The following is a 15,315-nucleotide window of genomic DNA, read 5'->3' on the forward strand; positions in this document are numbered from 1 at the left end:
GAACATAAATAATCACTAGCACAACTGTTACTCTTGCAAGGGAGCCTGAGGCAAAGTCTTGAAATGTGGAAAAAAGGACTAAGGATACTGTTTTCTGAACAGCTGTCTACCACAGTGCTCAAATCTCTATTTTCTCAACTTCAAAATTAAGCAAGAGAGTTGCACCTGTTCACTGTGTGACACTCAAGCCCTGAAGTGTCTAACATCATGCAATGGTGACCTAGTCTTGCTGCCACCAATGCCAATACAATAGCAGTTTTGGTGATGATTTCAGTGACAAGAGGACAGGGTCACTGTGACCTGGAAATATCCTTTAGGAGGGAAAGGAAAAAAAAAAAAAAAAAAAAAAAAAAGAAAAGAAAAGAAAACAGGACAAAGGAAGAGCTAGTGTTCTTCCATGCCACTGCATTAGTTAACAAATCATTCTGGTTCACTCTTTCTGTTTGCAGAGCTATAGAAATTTCAGGCATTTTAAAGGAACTATCACCCACTAGGTAATGCTAACCCATGCACATATTCTGGCAGAGGTCAGCACAGTTCATGCTTTGCAAGCATTTATGGAAGCTGCTTGCTTTCAGATAAACATAGAAAAGTGTACAAACCAAGAAGCATCTACATTTTTCATGCCCACAGCTCTCCTTTAGTGCAGCTCATGATTTCATGCATGACCAAGGCAGCTGTACAAAGCAGAATGCACTGGAGTTTGTCTTCATGAAACAGGGAATGGGTGGCTGTGAAGTGACCCCTCTAGAGCCTGGTGAGACAGATTCCAGGAACAAAGACAGCACTACACTGATTCACCATCAACTGCTAACTTCAGGCTATCCTTAAAATTCAAAATTTATACTGTTTCTGTGTATTATCTACAGGGAAGTGCTAATGGTACAGTGAGGTGGTGGTAAATCTTTTTCAATAGTCCTAGTGATCTTGCCATACACACCGTGATTCTGCAAAGCTTTGTCTCCTAGCTCACCATTTCAAGCTATTCATTTATTTCTCTCAATACTCTGGTTCCTTCTGCTTCAATTACCTCCAGCACAAGCTGAAAATTACTTTGGGTAATACCAACTTCCATATACATACATACATATATATCTAGATCTTCTGAATTAAAAAGAAAGCAACTCTATTCAAAAACCAGGCTCAGGACATATAAGAACTGGTGTCTCCTTAGATGAAAGTCATTCTTCACATTTTCATATTCTATGTATATGGTTACTAAGTTAGGCCTCAAATTAAATACAGCAGAGTAACAACAATATAAAAAGTCACAACAAAAAAAGTGTCTGATTACCACAGATCCAAAACCATAAGGTCATTTTTATGTTTTAGTTTTTGAGTATGGGCTGTTTAAGGGTCTCAGATTACCGAAGTTTCAAAGAATTTATTTTTGTCCCCTACATCACAGGAATGAGCTGAATAAATAACCTCTTTTGCATATAGAATTGCTAATTAAGGAGGCTTTTTTTTTGTTGTTGTTGTTTTTTTGTTTTTTTTTTTACTGTAAATTAAGAAATAGTAAAGATTACCATAAAACGTTACATAAAAAATGAATAATAAAGCGATTTTGTAGCAATTTCATGCACTCTACAGTTGCACGTCACTCCTATTTAACAAACTTTTTTTTTTTTTTTTGTTCCCCAGATAAATGAATTTTTTTTCAAAAATGAAAAGCTCTTTCTTTCAATTATTTAAAACTCTACAAGAAAAACACATAGTATCATGTTTGAGTGTTAAAAACGCTCTGTTATGGAACTATGGGAATGAATTAAATTCTACATGCTCCTTGCTCAGAACGTTCTTCTTGCAACTAAGAGCATGTTCAAAGCCTTAATAACCAACTCTTTTACATAATAACTGTTCAGCAACCTTACGATCACATGCCTGGAAACTCTGCAAAGAGGAAGAGTACCACCCTTCGTTACCACATATCTCTCAATTACCTTCAAAGCACACACTGTATGCTGTCAAAGTCACTGTCCTTACAAAGAAACACAAACAGCTGACCTCCCCCCCAGCCTTATGATACAGAAGAAAAAGCATTATTATATGAATGTATGAGACCATGAAGAAACTACAACTGTTACTGGCCACACATACGGAATCAGTTATGTTCCAGTGTACTTTCCACGAGTTTTGCATTAACATTAAATGATATTTAAGAAAGAACATGAAGGTAAAAAATCAGTTGTTTTATGGTTAATGACAAGGCAATGTAAAAGGAACAACTGTATTTGTTGGTAAAATGACTTACTGTGAAGTCACAGCCAGTACTTTTCTTGATATCATCCACTGACAGTCCTTCCCAGATTTCCACAAGGGTGAGCCCCTTTTTCTTGTCCACATCAAACACAGCCTGTCAGGTTCAAAAAGCATGAAAACAATTTTTATTATTAAAAAAAAAGATCCAAGTAGTGATACTGTACAAATCAGTCCACTGAAATGAGTTTCTTAAGTAACAAATGATGCTATTATCAACTGGTTTCACTTTTCAGACTGACCAGTAGAGATTTATTTATACCTGAAAGAATCTGAAGTGTAAGATGTGTTGATTTTGTGGGAAAAAAATGGGCAACTGTTCTTCATTGCATGAAATGAGTACAGCATCTCCTGCTCTGACGTGGTGAGAATTGCAAGGTGCAAGGGAAAGGTCTGAGACGTTCTTTGCTATAAGACAATGACCACCAAGAGGCCATGAAAGAAAACAGGTAAAGTCATCCTCGTTCTAACAGTTTTGTTTTGCTTTTAGGCCCATAGGGAGGTAAAGACTGGCCAATGAACTCATCAGATGATCAGCTTCTCCAACAGCTATCAAACGCTAGAAATTTTAGTATTTTTGTAGCTGGCTAAGAAAGAGAAAGTTTCTTGCTCTATTTTTAAAAGAGCCTCAGGTGATGCAGCTGAAGGAGCATTGTCTCTGATGCCTTCCTAAGATAAGCTTTCCACTCTGAAGTCTCTCAAGCATATAAGAACATCTGTAGAACAACATGCACTATAACAGTGCCCACTAGATGGAGAATACACAGGTTACAAGCTAGTTGCCACAAAAACCATCAAGTCTACATTCATTTTCCTAATTAAATAAAATTTTTAAAAGCCAGTAGCAAAAGTCCAGTGAAGAATGAACATGGAAGGAAAGTGGAATCTTAAGCTCATCTCTGAAGTGTACAAGTACTCAACTTGTCCACTAGGCACAAAAGACAAACTTACAGCTTCACAAAGGACAAATAGTGCCTGACAAATCTGGCGGCATCCTCCAACAGGGCTACAGCATTCACAGAGAAGGGAAGAGTAACCAGTGTAATCTACATGAACTTGTGTGAAGTATTTGACACTTTATGTCTCTAAAATGGAGATAATAAAAGGATGGGCCATTTGGTGGGTAAGGAATTGGATGAAATGCTAATTTCAAGGAGATGTGGTCAACAGCTTGCTGACGAGGCAGAGACCAGTGGTGTGTGTGGTGTTCCTCAGGGGTCATAACAGGGAATGGAGTTATTTAATACCACTGCTACTAGAATGGACAGCAGGATTGAGAGCACCCAAGTTTTCAGATGACACCAAGATAAGTAATGCAACTGACACACTGTAGGAAAGGAATGCTGTCCAGAGGAACTTGACAGGCACACAAGTTGGGCCCATGTGAACCTAATGAGATTCAACAAGGCCAAGTGCAAGGTCCTGTACCTGGGTTGGGGCAATCTCAAACATGAATATCAGCATGGTGATGGATAGACAGCTGCCCTAAGGAGATGACTTCACAGCTTCTGGTAGATGAAAAACAGTGTGAGCCTGCAGTACATGCCTGCTGCCCTGAAAACTGGCTGAATCTTTGTCTATATCAAAAGAGGTGTGGCCAGCAGGGCAAGGGAGATGATTATTACTCTCTGCTCTGGCTCATGAGGCTCCACCTTCAGTACTGCTTTTAGGTCTGGGCCCCCCAGCACAAGAAAGACGTGGGGTGATTGGAGAAAATCTATTGGATGTCCAAGAGGGTGATGAGCAGGAGAGAGCACCAGATCTAAGAACCTTACAGCAGCCTTCCATTACATGAAAGGGCTACTGGGGAATGGAGTGATAGCACAAGGTTTAGTGTCATTAAACTAACAAAAATGTAGATTCAGATTAGATATTACAACAATTTTCTCAGCTATGAGTGCTGTTGAAGCACTGGAACAGGCTGCCTACAGAAGCTGTAGATGCCTCTTCCCTGGAAATGTGCAAGTTGGATGGAGCTTTGTGTAGTTTGGTCTAATAGAAGGAATCCCTGTCCATGGCAAGAGGGTTGGAACTAGATGGCCTTTAAGGTTCCTTTCAATCCAAAGGATTTCATGAAATCTATATGTTTGAAGTTGTTCTTCTGAGTCTTAAAAGAGAAGCTGAATTTAAGGAAAATAGACAGCAGGAAGCTAGCGTCTAAACAGTCTGTAATGCAATTTAAATAGTGCTGTACATTTGTGCCATCTTTTATTAAAACAGCAAAACCTGATGAGCAGTGAGTCTCAGAAATTTTCTGCATGTTTATTTTCTGTCAGTCCTTGTTCGGTGCCAGTTTTTTGTACCTTACATTTGTATGTGACCAGTCAGTGGAAGACTACAGAAAAACATCCACAGTTTCATTTCTTTTCCTTTTGTTTGTAGGGGAAAACTTCAAATGACAGTAGCAGTGTGCCCTTGAGAGAAAGCAAACTCTGCATCAGCACTTTTGAAGCATTCTACTTAGTATGACAGATGGCTCACAGAGGGACTGGTCAAAGCCCTTAAAAATGTACACACTGATAACACAAGAAGCATGGTTACAGAAAAAATCCTAAGTCACTTATCCTCTGCAGAAAAGATCCACTAATGCACTTTGAACACTGGCATTATCACATGGACTTGCACTGGACAGTAAACTGCTTCACAGGTGCAATCAAGTGAAAACAAAAGATAGCAGCAGAACAGGTTATGTGTCTCTCTAAGTCTGTAATATACACCAAGAGAGACACTAATTGCCTTAACATGAACATGCTACAGAGCTGTTGCTTTGCATCTGTATTTGAGGAAAATGTCCACTTCAGGATTTGCATCTCACGAAGCAAATTTTCAGGTATACTTTGGGAAAAATAACCGTATTTTTGCATATTTCTCATGGGTAACATCTCTGTTCTGATGGTGATTGCAATAATCATCCAGCATGCATGATGTCAACAGTGAAAGATTTAAAAGGAAAATATGAGCCAACAGGTCTCAGGAATTGAACTCAAAAGGAGTCTTTGTCCTTCCCAAGTAACAGATACTGAATATATTCTTTATTATTATGACACTTTTAACTGCTTTCACTGATTGTCACTGAGAAAAGCATTTAAAAGGATTCTTAAAGGATTTAAGAAAAGAACTTTACCTTCTCTGTAATGATGCGGTCTACACATTGCTTCCCAGTAAGTGGTAAATTGCATTTTTCCAAGATTTTATGGACATTGCCCTGTGTTTAACAGCATAAAAACAAATGTTAATGTTAAAAAAACAGTGCAACTTTCTCTGAATTCAAGTATGTACATTAAAAAGGAAAATCACAGCTGCAAGCATTCAGTGTTCTTGAAACATTTACTGCACTCAGAACATTATTTGAATTCATTTTCATGGCAGATTAAAACTTTGGTAACTTGGGACATTTCTAACTTAAGCCCCAGCTATAATGAGATGACTAATAAGAGTCTCAGTGTACCACTGAGTGGGTTCCTGAGTTTAGAAGTTCAGTAATTTCCATTTCTACTGCAATGTGAGGATAAAACACACATGAGACCTTACTGATGACATGTAAAGGTTAGACAGTGACATTGTGAGCATAACATTACTCTGACTTATTATTATAAACAATATGTGCACGATCAGCTATATACACAGACATTTCAAACCCCCATGGCTCAAGTACATACTCATGCTTTTAAAATAGTAAAGCCAGTTTCTTTACCCACATTCAATTTCTCTTTTTCTCTGTCACTCCAGAAAAGCACAAAAGCAGACTAGGAGGTGAGTGTGATACGCTAATTTTCAAGTACTACAAGAGAAGCTACACTGCCCTTATTTTTGCCAGTGCAAGTCAACCTGCAAATATCGTACAAAGTAATGTATATAAAGAAATCAGGATTTGCTTTAAGATACTTCCCTTCCTAGGGTATCAAATGGCAGCTGCTTTAGATACTGGGTAAAATATTGCCTACTGAAAAGGCAAAGCTCCTCACACAAAGCTGGATGTGTAAGGCTCAGGTGTTTAGGTGTGAGGTTTTATTGTTTTTGTTTTGTTTTTTTTTCCTCTATCGATTTTAAGTTATGCCTTTCAAAATTCTCAGAGTATGGCATGTCTCATTTAACCATGTGAATACGATACTTTTTAAATTTGCAATCATCAATTTGCCTTAAGGCTTAATACACAAACATATCTCAAAATGGACTTGCAGAGCTGACAGCTTGAGTGACTTCTGTGACCCTTAAAAGCGATAAATTCCAGCTTCTTAACACTTGAGATGAACACTATTTCATTACCAGGTAGCATGAGAAGTGACTTTCGGAACTCATCCATCAGGGCATTATCAGAATGGGAATCCAAGTGGAATTGCAAGAATTTTTACTGTCTAAATTTATGCAGTATTTGTTCAGATACAGGAAGAAAAGACTGTTGCACAGATATCCCAAACCCTAGGTTGTTTCATTCTGCTTTAAATACGTAGGTAGCTCAGAAAGTAATGCCTCCTATTCATTTCCTAAGAAACTACAACAGACACAAAGAATAGCTACAAAACACACTTTTTCATCATAGTCCCCCTCATTAGCTATGCATTTTGGATATGAACAAGAGCCTGCATGCCACACTTCTAAAAATCTGTTTGGCCACATGGAACATGGCTTGTCTTTCATATCACTGCCAAAGCCCGCTGCCTCACTGTGCTCACATCTACTGTTTGGTCTCCAGAAACATTCAGCAAGTGTTGATGAGTGTCAGTGGGTGCCATTTTTTCTGCATGGAGGAGTTCAGTGGCACACCTTTGCTTCATACACACTTCCACGTCAGATGCTATTTTGTCAGACAGCCCCTTTGCTGCCATCTGTCACACAGCAACAATATGGAATGAGACGTTGGTGGGAAGGCTCAATTTCTGCTGCCATCATCCATCCCTGATGTTGTAAGCCAACATAATAAAATAGGAGGCACTAATTTTGAAGCAGCCCTAAAAACTCTGTTGCATCTTTTTATGGACACTTTTATGAACAAAAAATGTCACAGTTTTGTACAACATATAAAAACAAAAACTACTCACGATGATGGAAATTCAATGCCCCATGTTTCAGTCATAATCAAAGCACATGCTTAAAAATGGTTTCCATTAGATTGTTTTAGTTGTCTACACAAGTCATTTCACCATTTGAAAGTGACCAGCCATCACTTCATGCTGTTTGGCAAAATACATTGACAGCAGTGTGGGTGTAAGGACTTCTATATCTCCTAGGCAGTATTTACCAGACTGAACATAGGTGCACAGTGACTGTTCAAAGGTTAAATAACAACACTATACTCTGGTCTTTAAAGTTAACCAAAGATGAGTTTCACAATAAGTACACCTAGAGCTATCATAGTGAATTAAACTGAGTCCATCATCCATGTGTCTCATGGTGGACTAAACATACAGAGAAAAAAACTGAGCCACCCTTCATCAGGTATTCCCTGCTGGTTCACAACATACTGTGATGGTTAGGCTTCCGAGGCTAGAGACTGCTTCTGGGCAACACTATTTAATTGTCACTGATGGACTCATAAAATAATTTAATCCCTTTCATATGGGCATCATGTTTTGAACTCCTTTAACATCCTGCTAAAGATCCATGATTTCATTAGCTGACTGTGAAAAATACTTCCTGTTTCAAACCTGTGGGTTGCTAGTTTCTGCAGTTTGTGTTGGCTAATCCCTTTCTAATAAAAAAAAAAAAAAAAAAAAGAAAAAGGAAAAAAGAAGGTGGCAGTGACTAGCCATCCTGCATCTGTACCTTCATTATCCCATGTATTTCTATGCTACTCTGCCTCACTGATATTTCTTACTCTGAATTCTTCTACCAAAGTCATTTACAGTCCTGTCATTTTTCTTCTGTACCTTTTAGTTTTCATGAAATGTAAATATGTAAGCTATCAAAAATTTAAATACTTGGGGGCAAAGGATGTTCAGAATTATTTCTAATATACTGCATATCAGAGTAAATTCTTTGAGTGGTTCTTTGAGGGTGAAGACATACCAGATTCACCCTCATAATTTAGTGTAAATTGTATTTTGTCTGCACTGGCAGGATTCAACCAACCTATTGCTAAGTTTGAAAATTGCAGCATTCACACTCAAGATAAACTCTGAGCAAATCTATTAAAATATTTAACAAGCTGCCACTATTATATATTTAAAAAAAAAAAAAAAGAAGAAAAAAAAAGAAAAAAAAAAGAAAAAAAAAAGAAAAAAAAAGAGAAAAAGCAACACTTGATTAAAAGATCCTTTACAAGATGACAATTCAAACAAAACCAACTAGCATAACTACTTATTGTTGCATATATCCTGCAGCTTTCCATTGTACTTCAGTCCATCAGACCTTGATTCATGTTTATTTACTGGAGGCTTCGGTGTCTAATAATAAATTTCTTATTATTTATTTGGAGAGTAAGACAACAACAACGTCCCTATTCTAAAAAGCCTACAGATATAACAGATTCCAACAGCACAGGCATACATTTCTTTTGCTCAGTAGTCCACTTGACTCTTGGGAAGAGGAAAGAGGGCTCCTCTAATACTTAAGTATGGTTGAAATTGCAATTTGTGAGAAAATCTTCATACTAAAGAAAAATATATAAATCAGCTCTGTAAGAAGTCAGCCCAAATTAAGACTTCTGATGTTCAGAACTGGCGTTATAGGTCATATAATTGCTTGGGCATCACTCTTCCATATTATTTCACTAGTAACTACTTAAAAAAAAAAATAAAAAAATCAAACAAAAAAACACGTAGAACACGTAACAGAAGTTAGAGGTGGTTTTAGTCTTTTTTCACATTCAACTTCTATACTTCATTTTCACTTTTGGGCAAACAAGAAGCAGCCCAAAAAGGGCATGGTTAGGATGAAGCCCTCCATTTAAAAAAAAGAATAAATCAAAAAACCACATACCTGGATTTACTTTGCAGTATATTCTTACAAAGTAAGCTATTGAAGCCTGTAAAGCCTGTAACAGGCTTTCTAGTAGTGCACAACAGGAATATTACATATATATATATATATATATATATATATACATATACACGTACACATATATATACATGTACACATATATATATGTATGTATATATATATACACATGTACACACATATATATATGTAATATTCTCGTTGTATACTATATATATACATATATATATACACATATACAAATCCAAGTTATACATGCAATAAATAAATAAATAAAGCTATGACTGGGGTACTTATAAGGGCAAATTTGGTTTCCTGTCTTTTTCAAGCTTCAGTACTCCTACTGACAAAAATCCAACAAACAGCTTCCAAACATAGTAATTCACTTAAACTGAATGCAGTACGAGTTTTGTAACAGTGTTAATAAGAGATAAATAGGCATGAATAATTACTGTGTGTGGACCCCATTTCTTAGCTGAATTTCACAGTAACTTTAAGTTTACAATATTTATTCAAATTACATTACTATCTGAAATATGTGCCTAAGTGAATGGATACACAGACACCTAGTTGCTGTGGGGTTGTGATAGGGACACAAGTGAGATGAATTTGCTTTGCGCTTTTGTTTACTTATTTACACATACGCATACAAGAACTACTGGGTCAGTCTCAGTTCTGTTACTTAGAATGCTTCTATAAAAACCAAACCAAAAAAAAACAACAAAAGTCCAACCTGTTGAAAAATATAGGAAGTGAAGATTTGTTCCTTAAATCACATTTAAAAGAACTCCACGACTGTTAATATATTTATTTTTCATATTTGCTGCCAGGCAAATTCCTTATGTTTATGTATTCTGGCAGAGATATTAATCTTGAAAATACAGAACTAATAACTTCTTGACTCACACTGATTTACAGGAGACTTTGGTGTCTACACCAACAACTTAAGAATAACAAAATTTAAAAAAAAAAAAAAAAAAAAAGAAAAGAAAAGAAATAAAAAGTTTATTTTTAAGCACTTGGTATACTTCCCGGGAATAAAAATGCTGTCCTACAAACAGCTTTTCTCATATCTAAGACTGTACAATATTTTAAGTTCCAAATGACAAGCTTTCTACGACCTTCTGTGGAAGACTCTTTATATCTACAAACCTATCTCCACAAAGAGGCCTCTAGATTAACCTCTGTCATGTAACTGTATAACAAGTAAGGCAGCCTGCACAGTATCATGCCAAAACGATCTGTTTTATCAGGCTGTCAGTACCAATTTGACTGATAGCTTCAAAGGTAAATATTTTCCCATCACAACAAATATTTAGCCATGGGGAACCTCATTTCTCAAATTATTCTGACATGAAGAGTAAAACCTTCAGGGCAGCATCTACTGTGGCTCTGCCAATTGTTACTCTCATTAAGTTTGCACAAAGTAGCAAAAGATGTATGCAGCTTTTAAATATCAAATTAATATTTGATTTTTTCCATGGTAAACAATTCACTTACACAAGGCTAGGAAGTACAGTTGTAACTAGTAACAAATCTGTAAAATCCATACAAAGTGGCAGAATTAATGCAAAAAGTTTCAGTGTGTTTTGTTTGGTTTTTTTTCTAGCACGAGTGGGTCATATAGAAGACAGAGCCTTACCTTGGCTGAGTGCTCCATGGTGACAACCACTTTCGTCTGGGCACTAGATACCAGGTCCATGGCACCTCCCATTCCCTTCACCATTTTACCCTGAAATGAAAATGTTGACAGAAATGTGCCGTTTGTACTAAAAAAAAAAAAAAAAAAAAAAAAACAAACAACAAAAGGACACAGTAAAAATAAATAAATAAATAAATGTTGCAATAGCTGGACAAGATATTCAACTTTCTTCTGTGCAGAAAAGCCACATTATCTCACCACACTGAATTAAAAAACTACCGGTTTTCTCATTCTAGAGTCTACATGTGATGCAAACAGAATAGCAATAAGTGGAACAAGAGCTCACTGTCACATGCAGTGTCCTGGTGTAACTTATACCTGAGTAGTGCCAGTGACTTCAAGGGAGCCCTGACACTCAGAAACAACAAATCTTCTTCTTCCAGGGGGTCTATCACTGCTAAAATGAAGCATTCATTCTCACAGTTACAGAAATGTCATTATTGCCTCAACAGGAAATCTTTGCTTCTAAATGTAGCTACGAGGACATCTTAGTACTCTACCTGGAAGTTTAGAAGGACATTGCTTGTAACACTGTATCATCACAAACCACTCCTTTTATTCCATTCCAGATGCATTTGGATGTCAGTTCAGACCACAGACAAATATGTGAGTTTGGATCATTATTCACTCCTGTTATTCCCTCAGACCAAGCAACTCATTTTGCCTCTGAGACTCATTCTTTTAAGGAATGTCAAAACTGCACCTGTTATAACAACAGCTGTATTATGGTGTACAGACACATCTATTTTAGGTTTACATAATGCTATGGCATTCAGTCCCTGCCTGCTTCCACCACCTTAAACTGAACAGATATGAACTTGAAAGGTAAGCAGTTCAGGTTTGGCAAACTTCTGATGTGCAACATCTGTAAGTACAACATTCTGTTAGTATGAGGAGGGCAGTTACTTTTAAGATAACAAATGCCAGACACCCCAAGAAAACAGAATGCAATGACCTCACATCACTCCTGAGTCACTGGGGAGAGGACCTGCATGACAGTGAAGGTTAGAAGAAACATGACGAAAGAAATTTTGGAGATCAAAATAAACCGTTTTTGTCCCAAATGCTTTGTATTTCCTCTGTTTTCACACTTACTACTTTTCATAAAGATAAATCAAGGACAGAAATATGGTGATGCTGTGAAACCTTAAAGTATATGATTAAACAATTTGGAAACTTCCTACCGTAAAGTTTTTCTCTTGTGCTTCCACTTATTAGGCATGTGGTTCAGTACCTTACTAGCTATGGCTCATAATACAGAGCATATGGAAGAGATTTGTCTCATTAAGCTGTCAAGACAGCAATTTAATGAAAGTCTCCTTATCAAACCAAAGGCAATATGTATAAAAAATTTGTTTTCCACAGTGAAGAATAAATCATGTCTTCCAGTATCTATAAACAACCCCTTCAGAATTTCTTGTATCAGAGTAATATTAATCACATTAATTAACATTACTGCTAAATACTCCTTTGCAGATACCTAACAGCAATGAGAGGATTTCTCTGTACTTAACTTCCTGGCAGTACTCCTATCATTCTCCAACCTACTCTGAAATACAGAGCTCTCACAGAAACTGCAGTGACCTCTTGTCAGCCTGCCAGAGACTCACTGACGAGTAACTGGAGATGACACATTATCTCCCTAGTAACTCAAGAATATGTTTGCACTCAGGATTATGCTATCAGTACACTCACCCCGGCAATGTCATTAGCTGGTTTTACCAGGCCTTTTTGTTCCAATACCTAAAGGGCTAGAGCAGCTAGGAAACATCTGAAGAAACAAAAGCAGACGAAGGTGCATTTTTTTCTCATTTGATACCTGCACATCTGAACACCATTTGGGCAGTCAAAATACAACATTAAAGGGACTGAGTAAACCGTTTTGTTTAATAGTGATTCCTAAACGGCAGCCTTTCTGTTGGTCTGATCAGATGAAAGCACCAATGACAACATACGACATTCCAACAGAATTCTGTAAGTACTCTGAGGTACTGACTACCTTAAAGGGTGAGATAGTCAAGATCAAACAAATTTTTAAGAGAATAAAGTGTTTCACACAGTGATATAGCAAGCATATATATATGCTTGTATATAGCAAGTGATATAGCAAGTATATGGAACCTTCAAAGTAAACAGACATGTCTGAGAGAAAAGAAGAAGTTTCAGCAGCCTTCAAACACTACCAGGGTCTTGAATCCATCCTCTTGTTCTGCATGTTTCTTATTTCTCCTGAAGGCCAGAACTTTTCTTCCATAGCTGATATTTATAGCTACTCTCAACATCACAGAATAAAATGCATCTGAACCAGTCTGGCTAAGTTAAAAGAACATCTATTGAAACAAACAGCACATAAACTGAGCAGCAAAGCAGACAGTAAAGGTGTATTCAAGAAAAGAAGTACACAGCACAACAAAAGAGGTCATCAGAAACACATGTAATTAACTAAAGTAACATACATGACATTTTTTAATACTGCTACTGATCTTAGCAGCATACAAATAAAGATATCAATCAGAAGCCAACATCTAAAAATATGTATAAATCTACCCTAAATGAATAGAAATGTAGACAACACTCCTTTGTCCACTGCTGATAGCCATGTGCCATGTTTAAATGAAAAGTAGGCTTACAGTTGATTCCAAAATTAAAGCTACAACATCTGCTATTTCACCTTCCATTTCTTCTGTGAAAAAGGTTGGATAAAGACAATCAAGAAAGATGGATAAAGCTGAAGAATGTTGAAATGTTTTTAATGTTGTGCTCAGAGATAAGATTTAGCAGAGGGTTGTTAGAGATAGGGTACTATGGTTAGGCTGTGGTTGGACTTGATGATCTTCGAGGTCTTTTCCAACCTGGGTAATTCTATGATTCTATGATATACTTGCTTTGTCCTTTTTCCTCCTTTGGTTTTTACGACCTTGTGTGGCACAACTACAAAATTAGTGTAACTTTTTTATCAGCTATGACTGTTAGATTGCATTCTACTGAATACAACTGAATAAACACTAGTAGGAAACACCAGGAAACTATTAAGAGGAGCTTTGAATCAGCAGTGTGCAATGGAACTACACAGTCAACACTGACTGAATGCAACTATTTGAGTACAGTGCTGTTATTCATATATACATAACATGCTGAAGACTTTTTACTTTTTAAGGATGTTAAAAATAATGCCTTAGTTCCATGGCTTAGCCATGCAGATCATTACCTGATTTTAAAGAATGCTGACCATGTATTTCCTGTCATACATAACAGAAATCAAAATTTAAAATTCACTAAAATCTTCAAGAAAATGGAATAAAAGTTCCCAAGTGACCAATAACTCTTGGCAAAATTTATTAATTCATTTTAATTAAAATGTAGTATGCACAAATAAGTGCACTAACTATGGCTTGGATTCAAAGGGACTTCAAGGATCATCAAGTTCCAACCCCCCATCACAAGTAGGGCTGCCAGTCACTAGGTGAAGCACTAGATCAGACTGACCAAGTGTCCACCAACCCTGGCCTTAAACACCTCCAGCACCTCACCGCTCTCTCAGCAAAAAACTTATCTCTACACATCTAATCTAAATAACCCTTACTTTCATTTAAAACCATTCCCTCTTGTCCTATCTCTATCTACCCACGTAAAAAGCTGATTTTCCTCGTGTTTTTATACTCCCCTTAAATACTGCAAGGCTGCAACAAGTTCTTCCCTCAGCCTTCTCTTTTCCAGACTGAACAAACCCAGTTCCTTCAGCTTGTCTTCACAGGAGAGGTGCTCTAGAGCTTGGTTCACCTTCAAGGCCCTTTTATGGACCTACTCCAAAGGCTCCACTTCTTTCCTGTGTTGGGGGATCCAGACCTAGATGCAGTACTCCAAATGGGGCCACATGAGGCTAGAGTGGGACAATCATGTCCCTTATTCTGTTAGCCAGCCCTCTTCTGATGGAACCCAGGATACCATTGGCCTTCCAGGCTGCAAGTGCACACTGCTGGCTCATGTTAAGTTTTTCATGAACCAAATCCCTTAAGTCCTTCTCACAGCTGCTCTCAAGGAATTATTTTCCTAGTCTGTATACATATATATCTGGGATTACTTCAACCCAAGTGCAAAACCTTGCACTACGTTGAACCTCACTGTGTTCACAAGGACCCACTTTTGAGTTTGTCAAGGTCTCTCTGGATGGCATCCCTTCCTTCAGCTGTAACAACTGCACCTCTCAGCTTGGTGTCATCAGCAAATTTGCTGAGAGTACACTCAAACCCATTACCTATGTCATTGATAAAGAGGCTAAAGAATGCCAGTCCCAAAATGGATCCCGGGGGGCACCACTCATTACTGGCCTAAATATTTATATTGTTGCTTTATATGAACAGAAAATGTAGACAGCATAATGTAAATGCAAAAAACATTAGTCAAATTTTATTTACTTA

At 37.2% G+C, this 15,315-nt stretch overlaps 1 protein-coding gene across 1 annotated transcript in view; it reads right to left on the minus strand.

The window, feature by feature from the left end:
• The window catches only part of OXCT1 (3-oxoacid CoA-transferase 1), a 79,528-nt gene that overhangs the window by 8,278 nt on the left and 55,935 nt on the right, over positions 1 to 15,315 (minus strand). Inside the window, exons 14-16 of the mRNA XM_072359103.1 lie at positions 10,838 to 10,927; positions 5,384 to 5,464; positions 2,255 to 2,356 (exon numbers count right to left, since the gene is read on the minus strand). Of these exons, the coding sequence (XP_072215204.1) occupies positions 2,255 to 2,356; positions 5,384 to 5,464; positions 10,838 to 10,927 (273 nt within the window). The remainder of the gene's footprint in view (positions 1 to 2,254; positions 2,357 to 5,383; positions 5,465 to 10,837; positions 10,928 to 15,315) is intronic.

Source organism: Excalfactoria chinensis, chromosome Z (assembly GCF_039878825.1).
Source record: "Excalfactoria chinensis isolate bCotChi1 chromosome Z, bCotChi1.hap2, whole genome shotgun sequence".
NCBI classification, from domain to species: domain Eukaryota; kingdom Metazoa; phylum Chordata; class Aves; order Galliformes; family Phasianidae; genus Excalfactoria; species Excalfactoria chinensis.